At 35.1% G+C, this 21,375-nt stretch overlaps 3 protein-coding genes across 4 annotated transcripts in view; 1 reads left to right on the top strand and 2 right to left on the bottom strand.

Moving 5' to 3' along the window:
* Positions 1 to 495: 495 nt before the first annotated feature.
* Positions 496 to 2,975, top strand: smim36 (small integral membrane protein 36). Its single transcript, XM_081392540.1, has 2 exons — positions 496 to 1,004; positions 2,442 to 2,975. Exon 1 carries the CDS (start codon positions 606 to 608, stop codon positions 915 to 917), a length of 312 nt encoding a protein of 103 aa, XP_081248666.1. The 5' UTR covers positions 496 to 605; the 3' UTR covers positions 918 to 1,004; positions 2,442 to 2,975.
* Positions 2,976 to 4,802: 1,827 nt separating this feature from the next.
* hlfb (HLF transcription factor, PAR bZIP family member b) lies at positions 4,803 to 10,927 on the bottom strand. Of its 2 annotated transcripts, none has more exons than XM_081392263.1 (4): positions 10,553 to 10,855; positions 9,486 to 9,815; positions 8,144 to 8,358; positions 4,803 to 6,956 (listed from the first exon to the last, which is right to left on the bottom strand). In XM_081392263.1, exons 1-4 carry the CDS (start codon positions 10,650 to 10,652, stop codon positions 6,741 to 6,743), a joined length of 861 nt encoding a protein of 286 aa, XP_081248389.1. In that variant the 5' UTR covers positions 10,653 to 10,855; the 3' UTR covers positions 4,803 to 6,740. The 2 variants fall into 2 exon arrangements, with proteins under 2 accessions (XP_081248389.1, XP_081248388.1); XM_081392262.1 differs by having other exon boundaries at positions 4,916 to 6,959; positions 10,553 to 10,927.
* A 3,081-nt stretch (positions 10,928 to 14,008) lies between these two features.
* Positions 14,009 to 21,375, bottom strand: part of stxbp4 (syntaxin binding protein 4) — a 35,884-nt gene continuing 28,517 nt past the window's right edge. Inside the window, exons 22-23 of the mRNA XM_081392287.1 lie at positions 16,534 to 16,591; positions 14,009 to 15,150 (exon numbers count right to left, since the gene is read on the bottom strand). Coding sequence (XP_081248413.1) covers positions 15,048 to 15,150; positions 16,534 to 16,591 — 161 coding nt within the window. The 3' untranslated portion in view covers positions 14,009 to 15,047. The remainder of the gene's footprint in view (positions 15,151 to 16,533; positions 16,592 to 21,375) is intronic.

Here is a 21,375-nt window from a genome sequence, read left to right on the forward strand (position 1 = left end):
AAATACAAAATAAAAATCATTACAAATTATTATTATGTAAAAAATATCTTGATTAAACAAAACAAAAAATCCAGAAAAATAAATGCAAAGTGTGTGTGGGGGGAGATGCATATTCCATTTTCCGAAAATACCTCCACACACATTAAATCTGCTTTTTGGCTTGAGTGTTATGTCACGGTCCATTATAATGACATAACTAAAAGTCGTTCATTACACAATACTCAGTGAAATCCCACATTGACGTGCTTCTGGCGAAAGGACACGAGGTGGGACATGCTAAAAATTCTACTCCACCCTTTCACCGCTTCTACATAATTTGTCCAAATCCATCTTGCAATGTGCAGTTGGCAAAATTAAAATGGCAGCTTAAGCTATTAAAGTGAGCAGCTTTTAATCATTGGCTGCAGGAATTTAAGGTTGGTGGAATAGAAGGGGAGGGATTAAAGTCTCGGAACGGCAGAGCGACATCTCCACTCTGATCTCGGCACAGGGCCCTGCTGGTGCTCGTCGGGGGTATCCCTGCTACCGCGCGCTTAGCCCGAAGAGCCCGAGTCCATGGTGCCCACGTTTCCCTCAGAGCGCGGAGTCAGGGATGCAGCGTCGCCATGGGTTTCATGGAGTTTTACCTGGAGATTGATCCAGTCACTCTAAACCTCATCATCCTCATCGCCAGCTACGTGATCTTGCTTCTGGTCTTTCTCATCTCTTGCATCCTGTACGACTGCCGGGGGAAAGACCCTACCAAGGAGTACGTCTCCGAGCCCCCCGCCCCACAGCAACAGTCTCCCATCCGGCTCGTGGTGATGCAGAACTCCCCGGCCTCATCGCGTTATAATGAGCAGAACAACACAGCTTCCTCTAACTTCGCACATCTGACCCCTGACATCATGCGTGAGAAGAGGAGCACGCTGGTCTGACCAGAGCATCCAGAGTGAATTTCTCGCACATTCAAACCTCTAGAAGTTAATGAATGCTGAATTTAAACCTAATTTGAACTGAAACGGGTAAGAAACTATTCCTTCTCACTGACCTGAATACATGACCCATTTAATGCACATTTCAATTTTTGTCCAAGGTCATGTCATTTATACTATTTCTGCATATGATTTATAATATGAATTTGTTTGTTTCTTTAATAAGGATACTAAAATCAAGACATGTTTTACATACTGACATTATTCAGTCTATACATTATTCAGTATGCAAACAATATTTACAGACATATTCCTTTTCCAGGATTGTCAAAGTGCATGATTAGATGAATTGTTTCGGAATTAATAACCATTAACAGGAAGAAGGCATCTGGTTGCACTGGGATTAACTTTAGCAACATCAAGTGTCTGTGCTATTGCATCATCATCCGAGTAAACATACAAACCAAAATGGTCGTAGTGACGGCAGTGTTTTACGCACTGTGGTCTTTACTTTATCCAGATAAGATGGTTATGTAAATATGATATTGTGTACAATTTAATTGAATGGTGAAATGTGAAGGGGGGAAGGGGTTACAATCATTATTGTAATAATGTTACAATAAAACATAACATTATTATTGTTATGGTCATTTTACATCACAACTTTAGCTTATGTTGTGATTTTGATTTAATACTAAGAGCAGGACTACTTACACGCACTAAACCATATGGATGGATGGATGGATGGATGGATGGATGGATGGATGGATGGATAGATAGATAGATAGATAGATAGATAGATAGATAGATAGATAGATAGATAGATAGATAGATAGATAGATAGATATATAGATAGATAGATAGATAGATAGATAGATAGATAGATAGATAGATAGATAGATAGATAGATAGATAGATAGATGCTTCAAATAATCTTTTGTTGATTTGAACTATATAAAAGCAGCAGCCATCATTTTATATAGCCAATAGCCAGAGAATATGATTTTGACAGACTAATAAACTACAGGACATCTACAGGTGTATCATGTCTGCGATATTGTCATTGCTCTAAGTTGATGACACGTCTAGAATTGATATTCGATTATAGTAATTAGCCTAATCGTCTATGATCTAATTTGAATGGTAGCCTAATCAAAAAAGGTTGCTGAATTTGAATAAGGACCAGTTCTAGTTTTTATTTCTCAGATAATAGTTTTATGATTAACCCATTAAAGACAACCTAACAAACCATTAACATTTTTCAATTAAAGTTACATTTAAAATGACAGTTTTTGTCATTGGTAAGGTCAATCTGGGCTGTTCATGTGCATTGCTGCTGACATCACAGTGACATAATATGAATTTTCCTGCTCATAACCTGTTGATTTCCTCATTTCTAACTGATATCTTTGTCTAGAACTAGTTACTGTAAAATACACTGCAAAGAACAAACTATATGTGAAATAACAAGTTAATCAAACAAGTCAATAAAACACTGTCTTTAATGGCTTCTCTTCTCTGTTTCAGAGCATCCATCCGCATTCATTAGTTTATTGTGGACAATTTCATCATGGAAATGGAGTTATTTTATCCTCTGGACACTGGATGGAGGCCGGCAGAAGACACATGTGCGTGCCTAAACAGAGCTAATGTCTGGACACGTGTACAGTCACAATGTTGTCTGCCGTAAAAAATGACGTGATTATGCAGCTTTGTTAAAAGCATAAATGTTGCCCATGTAGTATACAACACTAACTCATAGATTTCGAATGTGTCTGTTGTGAAGTTTGAATGTGTGTGTGTGTGTGTATGTGTGTGTTTGTAAACTTATAGGTATATTATAAAGGATACATTTACAATAATTGTTTCACAGTAAAAACAAATTGATTCCACGCTGATGAATCCACTTGGCTGAATGCATATCATCAGGCGTAAATCATAATCTATGCATTGCATTTCTTTTTTCAAAGCAACTTATTTTGCATTCAGTATATTAATTTTGCCATTTACTGTATTCCCCAGGAATCAAATGCTGCTGAGCAGTTGATCTACATCATCTAAAATGCAATATATTCATGAAGTATAATAATAATAATAATAATAAAAGTATTATAATAATAATGCTATCATGAACAAACAATGAGCAATATATTTTTTACAAGCATTTATTAACCTTTGTTAATGTAAGTTAATAAAAATGCTATCTTTTAATGTTCATGTTAGTTGACAGTGCATAAACTAATGTTAGATATGAACTTTTGATCTTAAAAATATATTAGTAAATGTTATCTTAACATTAACCAAGATTAATAAATGCTGTAAAAGTATTGTTCATTGTTTGTTCTTGTAAACTAGTTAAGTAATGTTAACAATGTTAATGTTATTTTCAGGGGGAAAAAGTAAAAAATTAATATATAATCTTTTTGTGTTCATTTAAAAAATATATTGATTTTTGTTTTACCAAATTGTTTAAGTGGTAAAAGTGATTCATTCCTATTTTCACTAATATAACATACATAAAACTCATGTATTCTCTATTGGTGAATAAAGCAAATTATTATTTTATTTTTTACTTGTGCATGTTTTTGTTTCATGTATCGGCGTGGTAAGAGCTGTGATAAAAAACAACTGAGCAAATCTTGAATAATTGTAATAATTCCTAACTGAATTGGAATTTACAGAGAAAGCAGGTCTATATATCAATCACATATGGCTAAAACTGAACACTGGCCCTCAGTCGATCAGGGTCAGTTATCCTGTGTTGGCCATGAGTTGGAGAGGACAAGCAAGGGACAGTGGTGGAGGACAGTGCAAGGCTTGTAATTCCTGTTGCCTGCCCTTCCTTTCAGATGGATTGCAGCCAGGCTGAATGCAGGCTGGGATTAATGTTAGATCCCAATCTGCTCCCTCTGCATTTACAAATGGCTTTATATAACTCCTAGTCTATTTGATAAATGCCACATAATCCCAGAGGAAGTCATCTGTGTGTCTCGTTTAGGCCACACCCAGAAGCAGCACGTACTGATCAGATCTGAACACATGTCATTGCAGGAATGTGTAGTGACCATCGTGCTGTTGACAGGAAGGTCATTTTACAACATGCAAAAGGTTTAGAGAGAGAGAGCTTGACTTATTGCGTGCATGTCAAAGGGATGTACTGCTTAGCTGCATATTTTCTGGAAAGGAATTATTGTCTATATTTCTGTATGGCCTACTTTGTGTTTTACTATTAAATCTCATATACAGTGTATATTATCATAATTATATATATATATATATATATATATATATATATATATATATATATATATATATATAATGTAAATATTTAAATATTCAAATTGTTAAATATATATTTAAGTATAAGCATAATTCTATAATAATAATATTGAAATGTTTAAATAAATGTATAAAATGTTATATATATATGTGTGTGTGTGTGTGTGTGTGTGTTAATAACAAACGTAAATAAAAAATGTAAAATGTTTATATATATACATTTAGTATATTTTTGTAATTTTTAATTAGATTCTATTTTAAAATTAATTTACATAATTTTCAAATATATATCAACAATACTGATACATCTGTTGTTGGTGATGACAGTGATGACGACAGTGATGATGATGTGTATAAAAGAGGAATACGAATTATGACGGAGCATAGACAACATCTGTTTAGACTCGAGACAAACATGCCTTTTTGGATAGGCATTGCGCTCTAGTGGTACGATTGAGAATAACAACTATAATATTTCGATCCTTTAGCATACCACAGTATTTTTTGCAATTATTTGACGCCTAATGCAAATCTTTAAAGAAAGACTTTAAATATTTATAGTATAACCTATTTATATTTCACTCATTAAACGCAACATCATCAAATATCAGCTTTTCAAAAGCTTTTTATTTTCATTAACAGGAAAAAGGAACCAAAAAGGACCACAACAGACAACATATTTAAAATATTGGAGTCAAATAATCATCTGAAGAAAGACTGTTAAAATTAAACATGCTGTAATTTAATATATTTAATATAAAAGACATTTTGTTTGTTGAAATACACAATTAACAACATTCTATGAGGCCAAGAATAAAATTATTTTACCAAGTTTGGCAAACATACATTAATATCATATTCCATGGTTGTACATCACAACCAATACATGAGAAGTATTAACAATATAATTTAACAACAAAAGAAACATGAAAAAAGTTTCGATATTGATGCACTTAATAGTAAAATGCATGTATAAGAAGGTAAATAAACTGATCGCATGTAAAGTTCATAGTTCTAAATGTTTTATATTAATGCCCATATACAGTTACCTGTAGAATTTTGAACTTTTTCATATAGTTTGATGCACATATAAATATACAGTATACATCAAATTACATAAAAATCAATTCATATGAAAATACTGTGCAAAAACAAGAATAACTTTGTAAAAACATTGAATATGACAATATTATTGTATTTCATATCATTTGGTCTGTAGTAAAGAGCAATAGACGTAAAATAACACCGTACATCTACATTCATTTCACAACTCCCGAACAAAAGGCAAGATATCTGTTTCAATACACTTTATATAGGCCTATAAGGTTGCCTCTTTGTGTTAGCAATAAAGCAATTGAGACCTTGTTCAGTGAGCTTTCCTTTCATCCCAGTTTAAACTCAAAGCATGCAGAATATGACGCTCTGTGCCGAATCTGATGAAATGACAGCAGCAGTTCCACCTAAACAAAATTGGCTTCCCTTCCCGCACTTTTGGATTTAAAAAAGCTAATTAACATAGTGTGGACTTTTTAACTGAAAGAACCCTTTTCACACTTCCGGGGTTCTCAGAAGCGGAAGTTGGGTAAAACTTACTGTATTTGCATTTGCTCTAATATAGCAAAAGAAAAGAAAAAAATCCTCGATAGCGTTTCCTCGACTTTCCAAAAAGAGATTGATTGCAGCAGTCAGAAGAGAGAAAGATGTCAAATTTACCATCACTATCTAGTATAGTATATACTATACTATACCATCGCTATATAGTATAGTATAGTGTTATAAGTGTGTATTAAAAGAAACTATTAAACGTTACTAGATTTGCAGTGTTGATAACTGCGGAAACGCTTCGTCACGGTCCGTGAAAAGGGTCCATTATCAACCCAGACATACCAGTTTATCTTTCACATTCACTGAACTTGAAGTCCATTTACCACATTCACTGAACAAACACCTACTGGTTCATAAAAAAATAACAGCCAATTTTAATCACACTCTATGTGGCACAGATTTCCAGAAGCGGGCATCCTTATTTCATTACGCTTTGGATGTAGCCTACAGTAAGCAACTTGATTGTCTGTTTTGTACTAAGGATAGGCTATACATATATTTAATAATTATGAATTTGTTTCAAACTCTCAAATCTTGCTACATTCTGTTCTGTCTGTGAGAATAATGTCTTTATGGACACAAAATGCCTAAAGCAGCTTTGCACATGTACCTCCTCTCTCATACACAGCATACATGCGAGTCCGTAGGAGCAGATTTGACTGCTAAATCATGACTAATGTCTGTGGACAAATGCTACAACACACTAAAATAATGAGTAACACGGCTGGCAAACAATGATGGCTTTGTTTGCGATGACACATAGAGAAAGAGAATGAGAGATCTCTACAAGATGTATAAAATAACCACACAATGAAACGTTTCGGCCTTCTAAGGTGCCGAGAACAGACTTGAGGTGAGGGCTGGCTGGAAAACAGGCCCAGCGGACCTTATCCATGAATATTGTCCTTCGAATTGGAAGGGAACTTCAGGAGCCGCGGAGTCTCACAGGGTGCCATGCCGAGCTTCATACTTGGTTAAGATGTTTTTGCACCGCCCGAGCTCTTTCCGTATGTCGGCGACTTCCTGTCGGAGAGCAGCGTTCTCTTTCTCCAGGAAACCAGCCCGGATGGCAATCTGATTTTCTTTTAGGCGCCGAGCGTCCCGTGACCTCTTGGCGGCCACGTTGTTCTTTCTGCGCCGTGCCCAGTATTTGTCGTCCTGCTCAAATTATGCAGAAAAAAAGGGTGGGGAAGAGACAAGAGCGCCTAGTTACACTATGTCAAGATTATTTCGAGCTTTTTAATGGTTACATGTTAACCCGACAAAGCCTATTGTATAACTGACATGCAAATTTCTAAGGCCTCTAAGATATAAACATGATCACAATTTCACCAGTGTTTTTGCTGTGAAATATTTACTTTTTTTTTTTATAAAGTAAACGAATATCTGTAGGTTTGGGTTTACTTGATTATCCATACATCATGTAGAAATGGGAGTATTAAATATGAAACGTTTATTATTTATTATGTTTATTATCTCTCAATCACTGTATTGCATTATGTTTCGCTCCAACAAAAAAAACTATAAAGCTTTGGTCAAGTATTTAAATATCATCTTACTAAGACATATTATTGGGAAATATAGAGTGACGGCTGATATTTATATACATTTTATGTAAGTAGTCTGCTATACTGGTATAAAATCTAATTGATTTGCATTACAAGCTCTCAGAAATTCATCTTACTTTTTGGCCATATCAGCAACTGCGCCAAATTGCATATTTTTGCTGAATTTTGGCCAGTGAATTTTTTTCCCAACTCAAATATTCTGCTATATCATATTACATAAGCCATAAAAGCCTGATGTATCAAATATGATACTCAGCAAAAGCCTCATTCAAACTTTTCAAGTTTTTTTGTCTAAAGGTTCAATAAATAGTTCCATTTAACAAAAAATATATTTTTGACTATTACTGCATATGTCAGGCTTACAGGGCTAATAGTAACTGTAAATTCAAATTGATATAAACAGATAATTATTACAAAGCATACTTATTTATGTTTAACAGAGCGAGCACGAGAGAAAACCGTCCGTCATTGTGACAGCAAGTTTTCTCACGCATTTGCTGCCGTGCAATCAGCTTTGAGCAATTTACTACTCTGCAAAGCTGGGGAGGGATCCACTTTTATTTGAACAAATTAAAAAAGGCAAATCCTTTAATCCCAAATGCGACAGAACTGGAGCGATCCCAGAAAAAAAAAGGGAGGATCACGTGGGCCAGGCCGCAGAAGGATGAATGAACAGAGATAAGCTTCTTAGCAAGAGCCTGTTGCCCAGCTGGTCAATGGGTGAAAAGAGTGACCAAACATACACTTTTGGGGGCTGAATAACTTGACCCAAGTTACCTTCATATCATCAGAAATGAAGATTTTGCGTGCTTTCTTGATCATAGGTTGAGGTTTTAGCTCCTCTTCCGAAAACTTGCATTTCCGTGGGTCGAAAACCTCCTGGCCCGGGACGCTGGACAGAGCGAGGTCTGCCGGATCGGGCTCGTAGTTCACTGGTATCTGAAGGGCCTCCGGGTCTATAGGACTTGGCGTGTTACGTGATGGAGGCAAAACTGTAAGAGAGAGAAGAAAAAAGATTTATTGTAGTAATTTTGTGGTAATGTATTGTAACTAATGGTGAAAAGGCTGTCACAAGCATTTCAGTCCACTAGGTGGCGCACCAGACATTCATAAATAAAGTACAAATCAAAAGCTGGCAGTACAATCTTTTTTGCCAGGATAAAACTTTTTCTGGAAAGCATTTCATATTTTCATCCGATGTCCATTTTAGCAGATTTTTTAAATAATAATTTTAGTTGTCATAAGGTTTTCCACAAAACTATGATTGGATGTCACGCAGCAAATGCTCAGACTAGGAAACTATTCATCCGTCAGCAAACTTTAGTCAGTGGTCAGTTTACTTACTTTTAGAAGTTTTCAGAGTTTCAACACAAATTTCTTCAGTTAACATTCAAATTAGTCAAACAATCGAATTTCTAATCAATTTGGTATTCAATAAATTGATCAAATTAATTTTTAAATGGATTTTAAAGACCGAACTGAACAAGAGATCAGTGATTTACCTGATACTAAATCCACAATTCCAAAACGACATACAGTTTACATAAAGTTTTTATTAAAACTACGTTTAAATGTTCCACACCAAATGCTCAGACTAAAAGAGTCACCGGTTTGCAAATTCTAGTCAGTGGAAAATGACATTATAGGCTAGTCAGAGATTTCCATTCACATATGAACTCAAAAGCTTGCAATTGGTGGGAAAGTTTTTACATTTGACAACTTGCCCACATATAAAAACAACTGCTCAAAAATCCTAATTTTCTCTTCCTCTCATTTTTTTCATTGGGCTTTCTTTTCCAAAATACAACTTCACACAGTCTTGCCTGTCACCACGGTGGATACTATGATCTTATCATCTGTATATTATCATATAATTATAAGCTTATAAGTAACCTTATTCTTTGAATATTAAAGTAGAACAGAAATTCAGAATAATATGGGTAAGAATAGAAACAGAGCAATACGGAGGAAAGGCTGACACACTAAACTGCATGTGCTTCCCATTTGCACCCACACACTATATATTGACATCTGACCCAGCTTAACATCATTTAAAAGGGTTGTTTTTAATCTATAGAGTGGATCTAAAGTGACCCAGTGGGACACAGAAACACAGTACCTGTCCTGCCCGGGCTGTGGAGGCAGTTCTGAGGAACCATGCCCGTGTGGATGGAGGCGATGGCCCGGCTGCTGAGGTCCATGACTGAGATGGGGGTCTGTGGCATTGAAGCCTGCTGATGCTGCTGGTGGAGGCTCTGGTCATGCTGTGCGGGACTGGAGGGGATGCCATTTTCAGAGAGGAACTCCTCAAGGTCCATATACTCCAACTGAAAGCTGTCTCCATCATAAGACAATGTTTTATCCCAAAGCGTTGGCCCCAAGAAAGCCGACTGTGGAGCGTTTCTCTCTTCTTCTAGCTTTTTCACCTTCTCTCTCTCCTTCCCATAGCCTGTAAGGATATTGCCATTAGTTACAGTAACACATCAATGTTTGATACATCCAAATTCAAAGAGCTTTTTTAAAATAAAAATGTAAGGATTTGTAAGTGCTTTTTCAATGATTTTTGAAGTTATAATTTTAAGTGACTGTTCTTAGCTGCAACCAGCAATGCACAGTAAAAACAAATCTACTCATTAACATTGCAATTTTTCCCCCGTTTTACTTGGTTTCACAAGTTTTCAGAGTTTCAACTCACATTTCTTCATTGTTAATATTCAAATTGTTGGTTTTTAACTGAGTAATATAACTACAAGTTGCTATAGAGTTAAAATTAGGGTTAAGGTTTTGTTTAGGATTAGTTACTTGCAATTATGTGTAATTAATGTCTAAAGTAAGTAGGCTATACATGCATTAACGTGTAACTGCATCACCTTTATATAAAGTGACCACATTGTTCAAAAAAAGTAATTAGGCTACAGTTAAACCTAGATTTTAAAGCACTGTCTTTAATGCCATTCAATGTTCCATAATGTATTTTTAAAAAGTATTATTCAGAACAAGCTATGTGATGCCTCTGTAAGTTATGTTAACACAAGAAAAAGAGTTAAATAAATCTTCAAAAGAGCAAAAACCAATAGCTATTTCTGTATATCACAGCAGGAATCGGACGACAGCTCCTAACAGTAAGGTCAATAAAATGATTATTCTTCATATGCTACAGTGTAACAAAGTGAAAGCTTCGATCACCTTCATCTTGCCCAGGTAGTTTCAGAGGTTTTTCCAGGAGCGCCTTCAAAACGCCGTGAGTTTGCGGAGGTAGGAACGCTGAATGCAGAGGTCTGGACATAATCACTCTTAATCCGTGCGAAAAGTATTGGTGAAAAATTGAACTGAAATTAAGGGCTCTGTGTAACAGGTAAAGAAGCTTTCATTCGTCTGAGAACGACAAGTGAAAGAACCAGCTCTACAGCACCAGCATAGGTGGCTTGAAGTGCGTGAGTGTATGTGTGTGTGTGTGTGTAAGAAATGTGATGATCATCACCATGTGTCAAGAGTGAGGCGAGTGACGTCAAACACCCTTTCGCTCCACTTGCTAGCTGGCAGTTTAGAGACTGTGTTGCCATATCCTCTTGTCATCATTTTTTTAAATAATTTATCTTATGATAAAACGTCTGCTAAATAGATAATAAATACATGTAAATTTGATAATCAAGGCTCGTTTTAAAAAAAAAAATTGAGTTCTTTAGTGTTTTAGGGTCAAAGTTGCAGAGGTGTCACCCTTTTTATTGGGGCACAAGCCTCAGTGAAACAGGTGCCCTAGTGAACTACTGTGTGTGCCGCTGAACTTGATTTCACAGGCTGAATTTTATGTTTTATGTACATTTTTATGTGAATTTTTAATACAGTTTATGTCAATTTAAGCTTACAACCAGGGTTAGCTGCTTCTACATCAGTGTAATTAAGCTATAATTTCCCTAGGATTTTAGGGATAAGTTGTGGGTATGGATGAGGACAACATTTTCGGACAGGGATATCTGTTCCAGGCTCACCAAAATATGAAGATCCAGGAACATGTCTTACTTGGCAAAATCACAGTAAAACATTTCTGATAAATCATTGTCTGACAATGGAGGCCATATTCCCATCTGAGAATAATTTTCCCTTGGTAATATTTCAGCAATATTTATCAGCTGTTTCAAAGCTAGTGATGCCAGATTCACCAATGAATAACCTTATAAGTCAAACGGTCTGAAATTGTTCGATTCACATCACATTTGAATCGTTTGCAGCCGTTTCTCACTCCGAATAGTAATGGGATACTTTATGAGGTGGTTATTTGGGATTTGGGATTTGGGGTTTGGGGGGGGGGGGGGGGGCGACGACGACGACTATCTATCCCTTTAAATAATAGCCTATTTTAATAATTAACTAGCCTAAATAATATGTATTTACTCATGTTTCTAATTTGTCATCATTCCTTTATTTTTCACAAGCGAAAGTTTTCAGACCGTGTTTCATGGCTAAGTTGCTTATGTTTCTATAGTGATCTGGCAACAAGGGACGTTTTGCTCGCTTGCGAGTGGAGTCTACCTGCAAATCGACTCTGCAGTCTGCAATATATTCATTTCAGCTAAATATTTATCGAAGATATGCTAACTTTAATTTACCAGCGTAAAGGAATCTGAAGACTGAAGGCTTGAAACTGCCATTGAAAGTGAAGTTCCTATCACATGCACATAGGCTGCCTACAAGCGGTGGAAAAATCGAAAGCTTACAGCCCAATAAAGGGGCGTAGTTAGTTTAGCCTGAACAGATCTAGTATAAGTAGTTGTATACTTATCTCAATTAGTTTTTAATAAAAAGAGTGATGTTGTTACAACCTACCCCACTATTTTGTGAATTAACTTGTAGGCTACTTATCAAAACTACTAGCATCATTTCCTTTGAGAGATTTGGAGAGGATGATTGCATATCAAGTTATTTTGAAAAGGTAGGTAGTGAGTCAGTCAGCATTTGGAGACCAAAAATCAATATGTAAGGGAGGGAGACTTATATAGTCAGTTTTTTTTTTTCAAAAGTTGGCTATTATTATACATTTAGCATATAATTCCATAATAGGCTACATGATAATCCTCATTATTAGAATGATACATCAACTGAACAGACCAGTGTGACATACTGTTTCCAAGCACGATCACATAAACTAAGCCTAAACGCCGTTAACACTTTTAAAATGGGAAAAATGAAAAGCTCCCACTTGTGATTTAAACTTATGCACTCGACTGTCCCTGCAATCTGTGCTGCTAATACAATTTTCAGGAGACACCTCCTCCCGTCTTCCAACAAATGACATGCATATTATCTTTTCAAAGCCTACATTCATGTGTAGCCTAGTGGCAAACTTTACAATTCAGATTTGAACCATATACATTGTTACCCAATGAAGGTGAAGTCACAAGATGTATACAAATGGACAGTAAATACAAGTAATTTTCTAAATACAGCAAACTGAGTGTAAAAGGGAAATGGGTTTTTCTATAAGGGTCCTATAGAACTTGTCTTTCTTCTTTTTGTTACCTTGGTAACTGGTTGCTAAAGCAATCAGACGTGACGTGGCTTTGCAGAAAAGTAGGCCATGACTGGCCGCTCCTCCTCTAAATTGGAACAACTAAACCACATGTTGTAACATGTGTCTGACAAATTGGAAACAGATTGCAGCTACTTAGGAGGCAAGCAGACCTATAGAGAAACCTATAATACTCTGGAATGATTAATTCATTATCATTACTGTCATCTTTGAAATCTTTTAAGGGGGACACATCACACCAAAACTCGCTTATGTCTAGGCTTTTACTTCCTGAAATACGTTCCTGTAATATTCCTGAAATCTTAAGCACAAAGATAAGTTTCACTTGAGAAAGAAAATCATATATGGTCTGCATAATGTGTGTGTGTGTGTGTGTGTATTATTAAATTTATATATAAATATATATATATTATGTGTGTGTGCATTATATATATATACATATACATATATGTATATATATATATACACACACAAACTTTTATTTTAGAATCGATTAATCGTGATTAATCGATTTGACAGCACTATAGAATGAGTGCAACCATGCATTATAATTTAAATACAAGATATTTGCAGCAAGTTCTATCAAAGAACTTTGCTGAAAGACTTTTTGCTCAGGTTTTTTATTTAACAAATTTTAACAGAGTATATTATTATTACTTCAGTGTTCAGTATTTAGGCTACTGTAATAGTTAGGTTTAGGCTTTTTTTTCCTTAGAGGACTGTTATTATATGAGATGCAAGAGCATTTATGTGATTTAACATTTCCTGGAAGCATCTATACCAGGGATGGGCAACTTCGGTCCTGGAGGGCCACTGTCCTACAGAGTTTAGCTCCAACCCTGAAAAAAATCACCTGCCTGTAATTTTCTAGTAATCCTGAGGACTTAGATTAGCTTGTTCAGGTGTGTTTAGTTAGGGTTGGAGCTAAACTCTGTAGGACAGTGGCCCTCCAGGACCGAAGTTGCCCATCCCTGATCTATACTGTTTACAAGTACCTGCCTTGGCATGGAGGGAAGAAAAAAAATCAATACTTCTTGCCTAGGGTGTAAAGTACTTTTGAAGTGTACATCAAACTGAAATAGACAGATCTAGCAAATATTCTTTGCTAAGGCAAAAAATGTGGATGGGTTTTTATCAGTCGATCTTTAATACAACCACAAAAGTATTCACATTAAAGGAAAAACATAACTCTTCATGATCTACCATAAAGAGATCTCTGAGGCTAAATTAATGCTGTTAGGCAGAGTGAATTGACAACAAAGCAAATGTGCCATGTTGTGTCATTTTCCAAGAAATTGTACACATAAGGCTTAGGGTACGTTAAACTCACATTTCTAATGGAAGCGCAGAACTAATTGCACATGCAAGAGAAGACACTTTCACAGTTATATGTATAATGGCTAGAAAGTCCACTAAGGATAACAGCAGAATTAAAAATGCATCTGTATGTGAACAACAATAATAGCGAACCCGTGCAAATGATTCCTGAAGAACTGTCGCAGAGCTGGTTCAAGGAAGTTTGAACAAGAAAACAAATTCCTGTTTCAACAAATCTACTGAATGAACAAATGCTTTCACAAATAGTGGATCAAAGTAGCAGAAAACACAAGCCAAACTGAATGAACATCACAGAAACAGTCCATCCTGATTAACTCACAGTGTTCTTCCAAAGTTCCTGCTTCACCGAAGAGGCCACGTCCTTTGACTTCAAACAAGTGCAATTATGTTTGACTTTTTCGAAAAACAGATTGGGTCTGTCCATTGTTTTTGTCAAGGTGCAGAATAGAAAGAGGTCAGTGAATAACATGAGGGGAAATTCCTAAAATGTCAGAAAAACAGGGAAAACTCAAACTGAAATGTGAATTCTCAAACCATCAAAGAGCTTTGGAGTATTTGCTGCATATTTCAAAATCAGTTAGAAATCAACTAATGTTGAAAGTCAGATTTATAAGGAGCATATGTACACATAATGGAACCAATTCTTAATTTATTGCCACGATATACATATTTCTTTGTCTGCATGTCATGAGTGGGGCCCCGTAGATTCATGTGGAGATTTTTTTCTGATTGTCATTTTTTATAATGCACATATCACTTGGTTTTATGCTCTGGGCATGCTTTTATGTTTTTCAGCCTGCAGACTGCAGAATCAGTCTAGGCTTCTGGAGAGTTCAGGATTTGGTCATTCGTTCTTGGTTCTGACAGACCCAAAGATCTCATTACAGGGTGCGTCCATGATGTTGTCTGAGTTTCGTGACTGGAGGAAAAAATAAACATCCGATTAATAAATGACATCTTGATTAAAAGAGAGACACTGCTATTCAAATGTTGGGGGTTGTTAAGAAGAAGTCTCTTATGCTCACCAAGGCTGCATTTATTTAGTTCAATTGAGTTTCAATTTAAAATCGTAATAATCTATTTCAAAATATTTCAATATGTAATTTATTCTTTTGTTGGCAAAGCTGAATTTTCAGTAGAATATACTCAAGTCTTTAGTGTCACACAATCCTTCAGAAATCAATATAAGATGCTGATTTGTGCTTAACTCTATCCCCGCCATGGACGGAATTTTCCGTCATTTATGAGACAGCGGCTGCATCTGAAATCGCATACGTCCCTACTATATAGGCTAGTAGGCAAAAAACAGTATGTGACAAAAGAAGTACGTCCGAATTCACAGTACTCATAAAAGAGTAGGCAAAAAGTACCCGGATGACTTCCGATAAAAGTGTGCATACAATGGACTACATTCATGAATGAATTCTTTCTACATTCATACTACAAACACTCATACTACTGTACATTTAGCGGTCGTGAAATAATTACTTGTTTAAAATAAGCACCTAGTCAAGAGAGTATGCAAATTCGATTTTCTCAGCTTTTTGTTCCAAATGTTGCTTATTTTTATGAAACTTACCCACAATCAAGTGGCAATAAAAAATAAATAAAAAAACACTGGTGGGGAAAGAGTAAGGAAACATTCCTTATTATGTTGACATTAGTCGTACTGGTAATTTTTTTCGTGTACTTTTTAAAGGATTCTTTGATGCATAGAAAGTTCAAAAGAACAGCATTCATTTGAAATAGAATTTACAATGTAAAAGTCTTTACTGTCACTTTCAATCAATTTAATGCATCCTCGCTGAATAAAAGTATGAATTTCTTACTGACCCCAAACTTTTGAATGGTTCATTCAGTACACCTACAAACATGCATAGGGCATTTTGTGCATGGAGGTGAATGCTCTTGTGCTGTGTGGGTGTCATGGAGAATGCTGGACTCATGGGTGTGGTGTTGCGTGCGACTCTCAAAAGAGTGATGGATGTCTGCAATATAGTCTGTTTTGAAAGGTATGCAAATAAAAGTACTCATGGGAAGGGGAGATGTGTTTCAACAATACATAGTCTGCTGCTTTCAAAGCACAACAGCAATATCTGCAATTTTGCATCAAATTTGTTGGTTGTGGTTCTTTTTAATGTGTAGGCTATATTGAGAATGTATCAAACTGTTTATCTCTTATGAAGTACCCTTCAAAACATGAGTACTGTTACTTTTGGGAAAGGGGTCAGAAACAAAGGAGATGAATTTCAGAATGTATGCAAGTGTGTAATTGTATAATTGAAGTGGTCTCATGACTTACTTTATGTAGTACTTCACTCCATCTGCAGTGTACGCCTCATCCCATCCATACGGCAAAACTGTGAACGAAAAAACAACAACAATTAAGATTAATTTACTCTATGTGAGGACAATAAACAAGATACTGGAGAAGTCTGAAGCCAAAATAAAAAAACGGCATTGCAACATTTCTCGCTGATCCTCTTGATCTTGAAAGGCCAGTGACCGTGAAAATTTCCTGGCAACTATGGGGTCAGATATGGATATGCTAAATGTCCCAGCATACAGTTTCTGCATATTCCGAAAAGCTATTTTCATTAAAGTATAAGAATCAAATGGGAACAAATAAAATTAGCTTCCAATGAATTTTGGTATAAAAACTCCATTCGCACACAAACATGTTTCCCCAAATGCACTTTTTATCTTTGATGCACAGCTTTGGAAATGAAAACACTTCTGATAGCGGATGGATGTGTGCTAGGCTTTAATTAATGGACCTCCGTCAAAAAAATGTAAGCAGACTGTATTGAAGGCTGAATATGAGACGGGTCAGAATCTCATTAGTACATAACACCAAAAAAACAAAAAAAAAACAAAAAAAAAGTTAACAAATCCTTGGCAGAATTTCTGAAAATCTTGACACTCTCTTTGTACATGCAGGAAGTGCTATTGACAGTAAGTCTGCTGACATACACAATATCTTGACATGACTTTATAATGGCTTTCTCATTGGAAACATGATCTTATTATGAAAAAAAATGATGATGAAAAGAACACACACAGTATCCCACTGTCTAGATTTCACACACAATCAACATTTTGACAGGAAAAGCCAAAGATTAATTTAAGCGGTCTCAAATTTCTACAAACAAATATCCCTGGCTACATATTCTATAGTGCCCATGGGAATTTGAGTTGTCTAACGTTTCCACTAACAAATGAATGGAAATGTATAAGGAATTTTGGCTTACAACCAATTTTTCCATTTATATTATGTCACTGGCCATTTCTTGAATATTGGGGGTGGGACCAATTTTATTTTATTTATTTATTTTTGGGGAGGGGCGTATGTCTTTTTACATAGTCATTTTAAAGGAATTAAATAATTAAAGTCCCCCTGTAGTCAATAATTTTATCCCTTAAAACTCATCTTTGATCACCAAAATTACAAAAATTCCCTGAAAAAAAATTCTTCATGTCTTAAAATAGCTTGAATGTAACTTTACACCCTTGCCTCATTTAGTATACGTGGTTCTATGAATATGCTAATTAGCCCCGCCTCCACTCACTCACAGAGATCCACTCGTTGATGAGAACACATTGGTTACAAGGTAGTTTGTGATGTGAGAAACACCAGCGCTTTCAAATCGCGTTTTTGAGACTGTCTTTGGTTCACTGCAGCTCTAAGGAGAAAATACTCAGCTATGGTGTTGACTTATGAATTTGCACATGGTTTGTCTTAAAGCATATTAAAAACACTATAGACATACAAACAATATTAAAAACTTGATTTTCACCACAGGGGGACTTAAAGGATTTAAATGGATTTAAGGCAATAACAAAACAAACAAACAAAACAAACAAACAAACAAACAACAACAACAACAACAACAACAACAACAACAACAAAAATTTGTAAAAGAACAAGAATAAGAATTTCTATAAAATAATCAATTTGAACTATTTGAGAATAATATTTTTATTTAAAAATATGCACTATTCACTCTTATCGGTATGACTGTCGAAACACGAAACAGAAAATTTTTTGTCACACCACATTGAGTTATGAATTACATGAATCACACTGTGAAATTATTCAGCCAAAACAAAAGTTTGACAAAAAAAGCAGTTTGCATCACTGGTCATCGCTGTTGGTCATTTAACATTTCACTTTAGTTTAGGTTCCAGTTTTCAAGATTAACTAATTAACCATGACTTTTGCCTCAATAAACTCCTAATTACTGCTTATGAAAAGTTAGTAAAGTACAGTAGTTGTTAAGTTTAAGTATTGGGAAGGATTAAAGGATGTAGATTAGAATATGGCCAAGCAGAATAAGGCATTAATATGTGTTTATAAACAGCCAATATTCTACTAATATGCATGCTAATAAGCAACTAGTTAATAGTGAAAATTGGACCCTAAACTAAAGTGTTACCATAGTAAACAAACAGAGACAATCTGGCCATTTCTAATTATTGGGGGATCCTTAATGTCTATGACGTTCCGGCCTTGTTTTCTATTCCATTTGTATGTTTTGCTAACATTTCCATTAAGTTACGAAAACTTTATTTCTGAAAGTGTTTTAAACATTCAGTTTTTGAATGTAATAAAGTTTTTTCTTGACTTATGTTAACTTTTCAAGAACATTCCATTCTATCCTTCTAAAAATATATATTTTTTTATATCAAAACGTTATTTCAAACACAAAGCAAACATTTTTCATCCTTTATAATTTTATACGTATGTTTACATTTTTCCAAGTCTCTAAGTGTATTAAATATTTGAATTACAAAAATAACAGATAAGACGAGCAAAGCTTACATTTTCTAAACATAAAAAAAAAAAAAACACACCAAGTTAAACAAGGGAAAAAATAACACAAACTCAAACATACACCTAGACAGAACACAAGTCAAATCTAACAAAACCACACAATAGAAAAAGAAAACACTGTATGAACGGTTTCATGGAGTTTCAAACTAAATGCTTTGTGATGCTTCAGGCTGAAGAGAGACCATGAGTGTAACGGCTGTCTGGATGTTTGGTTTAAAAATGGTGTGGAATGAGTATTAGTATGAAAATGAGAGAATTTAGTTCAGAATCAGATGAAATGCTGTTACAGAAGGGGAAGCTTGAAGTCCTGATTGCTTAATGTAATGCATTATAGGTTCAGTGAAGTCAGTGTATTATAACTGATTGCCTGTATATTTCATATAGGCCTACTACTTGCATTCATTGTTTGTTCCTTATGCATGTGTCTTGTGACTTCATGTTCTCTTCTCTTCAATTCTCTTTAATGATCAAACAAGTAGTAATGTTTAAAAAGTGTTAGATGAACGTCCAACTAAAACATTGCAAAAATAACGTTGCATGTACGTGGTATAAAACGTTATGAGAATGTTTTTAAAGACCAGATAACTCTGAACAAATGTTCTATTAATTTCAAAGAAAGTTTGTTCATAACTTTGAGAGAACCTTGCCAGAATGTTAGCCAAAGTTCTGAGAACGCTTCCTCTGGGAATATGCTAAATGCGACTATATGGCATGAAGATATTATAAACATTATAAAATTATGATTTTCTATACCTGTGTAACTGATTTTTTGGATGCTGAGGGTGGGTGTGGGTGGGAAGATAGTTAAAATATATATATAATGTTTTGTTTTTTGGAAATGTCCTTATTATGCTTCATGTTTTTCAATAAAAATATGTTTAAAAAAAATTATGATTTTCTGTAAAGCTTTGAAACGTGTATTGTAAAAAAAGCGCTATATAAAAAATGTGACTTTGACAAATAACACTGTAAGGATGTTTCATTAAAATTGTTCTCACAAAGTTTTATACAAACATTCAGCAAATATTAATAACATCACAAAGACTTTCTGAGAATGTTGTTCTAAGAACGTTTTCTCTCAACGTTATGAAAATGTTCATCAAGTAAAAATAATCGTTCCAAGAACGTTGTTCTACACCTTTATAAAAAATTTGCTGCCTTAAAGTACAATCAACTTGGATGTTTAAGTCATTTCAACTTAATTTACAATAAACTGACTTAAAAAATCTTGTATAACTAAAAAAAGTTGCTCAACTTATTTTGATGAGTTAAAGCAATTTAAAAACATTTGTTGTTGATATTTATTGATCATATCATTTTTTAACGTTTTCCCTCAACATGAAGGAAGAATGTATATAATTTTATAAGAACATTTGGTTCTAACATAACCTTTACAAACCATAAGTGAAACTGGGCTTTCATAATGAAACGGACCTAAACGTTGGTTTATCTTACCTAATTGCTGGCTGTTGTCTTTATCAGCCTTGAGAACAAAAGGGACATTTCAATGGTCATTTCCCAGAATTTAAACAGAATGATGTTTTCTGAAAAAAACATTCATCTGTATTTCAATTGAGTCTTTAAATTCTACAGCTTAGTGAGATTTAGTTTTTTTGTATTGAGTGTTCTGACAGTGATCACAAACCCTTGGGACACAGTATAGAGTATAGCTCATCACATGCCTCTTTAATTCAATCAACTCTTTGTTATCTAAAGGCCTTGCTCTAGTAACCAAGAGTGAATGATTTCACTAGATCAACACTATGATACTGAAAAGGCAATTTCATCTGCCTCAAATTACGCCTCAGTAAATCAGATATGATTGGGATGAGCAGCAGAAGCTTTCCCAAAATTGATTCTCCCTTAAAGGGACAGTACGAAAATTCTGTCATCATTTACTCCTCCTCGTGCCATTCCAAACCTGTACGACCTTTTTTCTTCTTCTGTGGAAACCAAAATAATATATGTTGAAAAATGGCTGAACGTTCTGCAATATGCCTTCTTTTGTGTTCTGCAGAAGAAATAGAATAATACAGGTTTGAAACAAATGAGTAAATGATGACAATTTCCATTTTTGGGTGAACTATCCCTTTAAATTATGAAATAAGGTAGTGTGCAACCTTATTTTAGCCCATTTTTCTATCATAAATCCTTATTCCAAAGCATGTCTCCCCCCTCTGTCTTATTGATGAGACACAGAGTGGTACGCAGCCTGTCACAAGGCTGAAAGAATATCCATCACGTGGAAACCACTGCTTGTCTCTGTGCTGGGCTGAGGTTGCTCTTTTAGCTTTCAATCAGTGTGATGAG

Source organism: Scardinius erythrophthalmus, assembly GCF_964197995.2.
Source record: "Scardinius erythrophthalmus genome assembly, chromosome: 18".
In the NCBI taxonomy this organism is placed as follows: Eukaryota; Metazoa; Chordata; class Actinopteri; order Cypriniformes; family Leuciscidae; genus Scardinius; species Scardinius erythrophthalmus.

What these genes read in the sequence shown, in the direction of transcription:
- smim36 (XM_081392540.1), top strand. Translation starts at nt 606, where the DNA reads ATGGGTTTCATGGAGTTTTACCTGGAGATTGATCCAGTCACTCTAAAC.
- hlfb (XM_081392262.1), bottom strand. Translation starts at nt 10,652, where the DNA reads ATGTCCAGACCTCTGCATTCAGCGTTCCTACCTCCGCAAACTCACGGC. An exon ending in CCACAGCCCGGGCAGGACAG is followed by an intron (nt 8,359 to 9,485) that starts GTACTGTGTTTC and finishes TCTCTCTTACAG; the next exon opens with TTTTGCCTCCATCACGTAAC. An exon ending in TCATTTCTGATGATATGAAG is followed by an intron (nt 6,960 to 8,143) that starts GTAACTTGGGTC and finishes GCATAATTTGAG; the next exon opens with CAGGACGACAAATACTGGGC.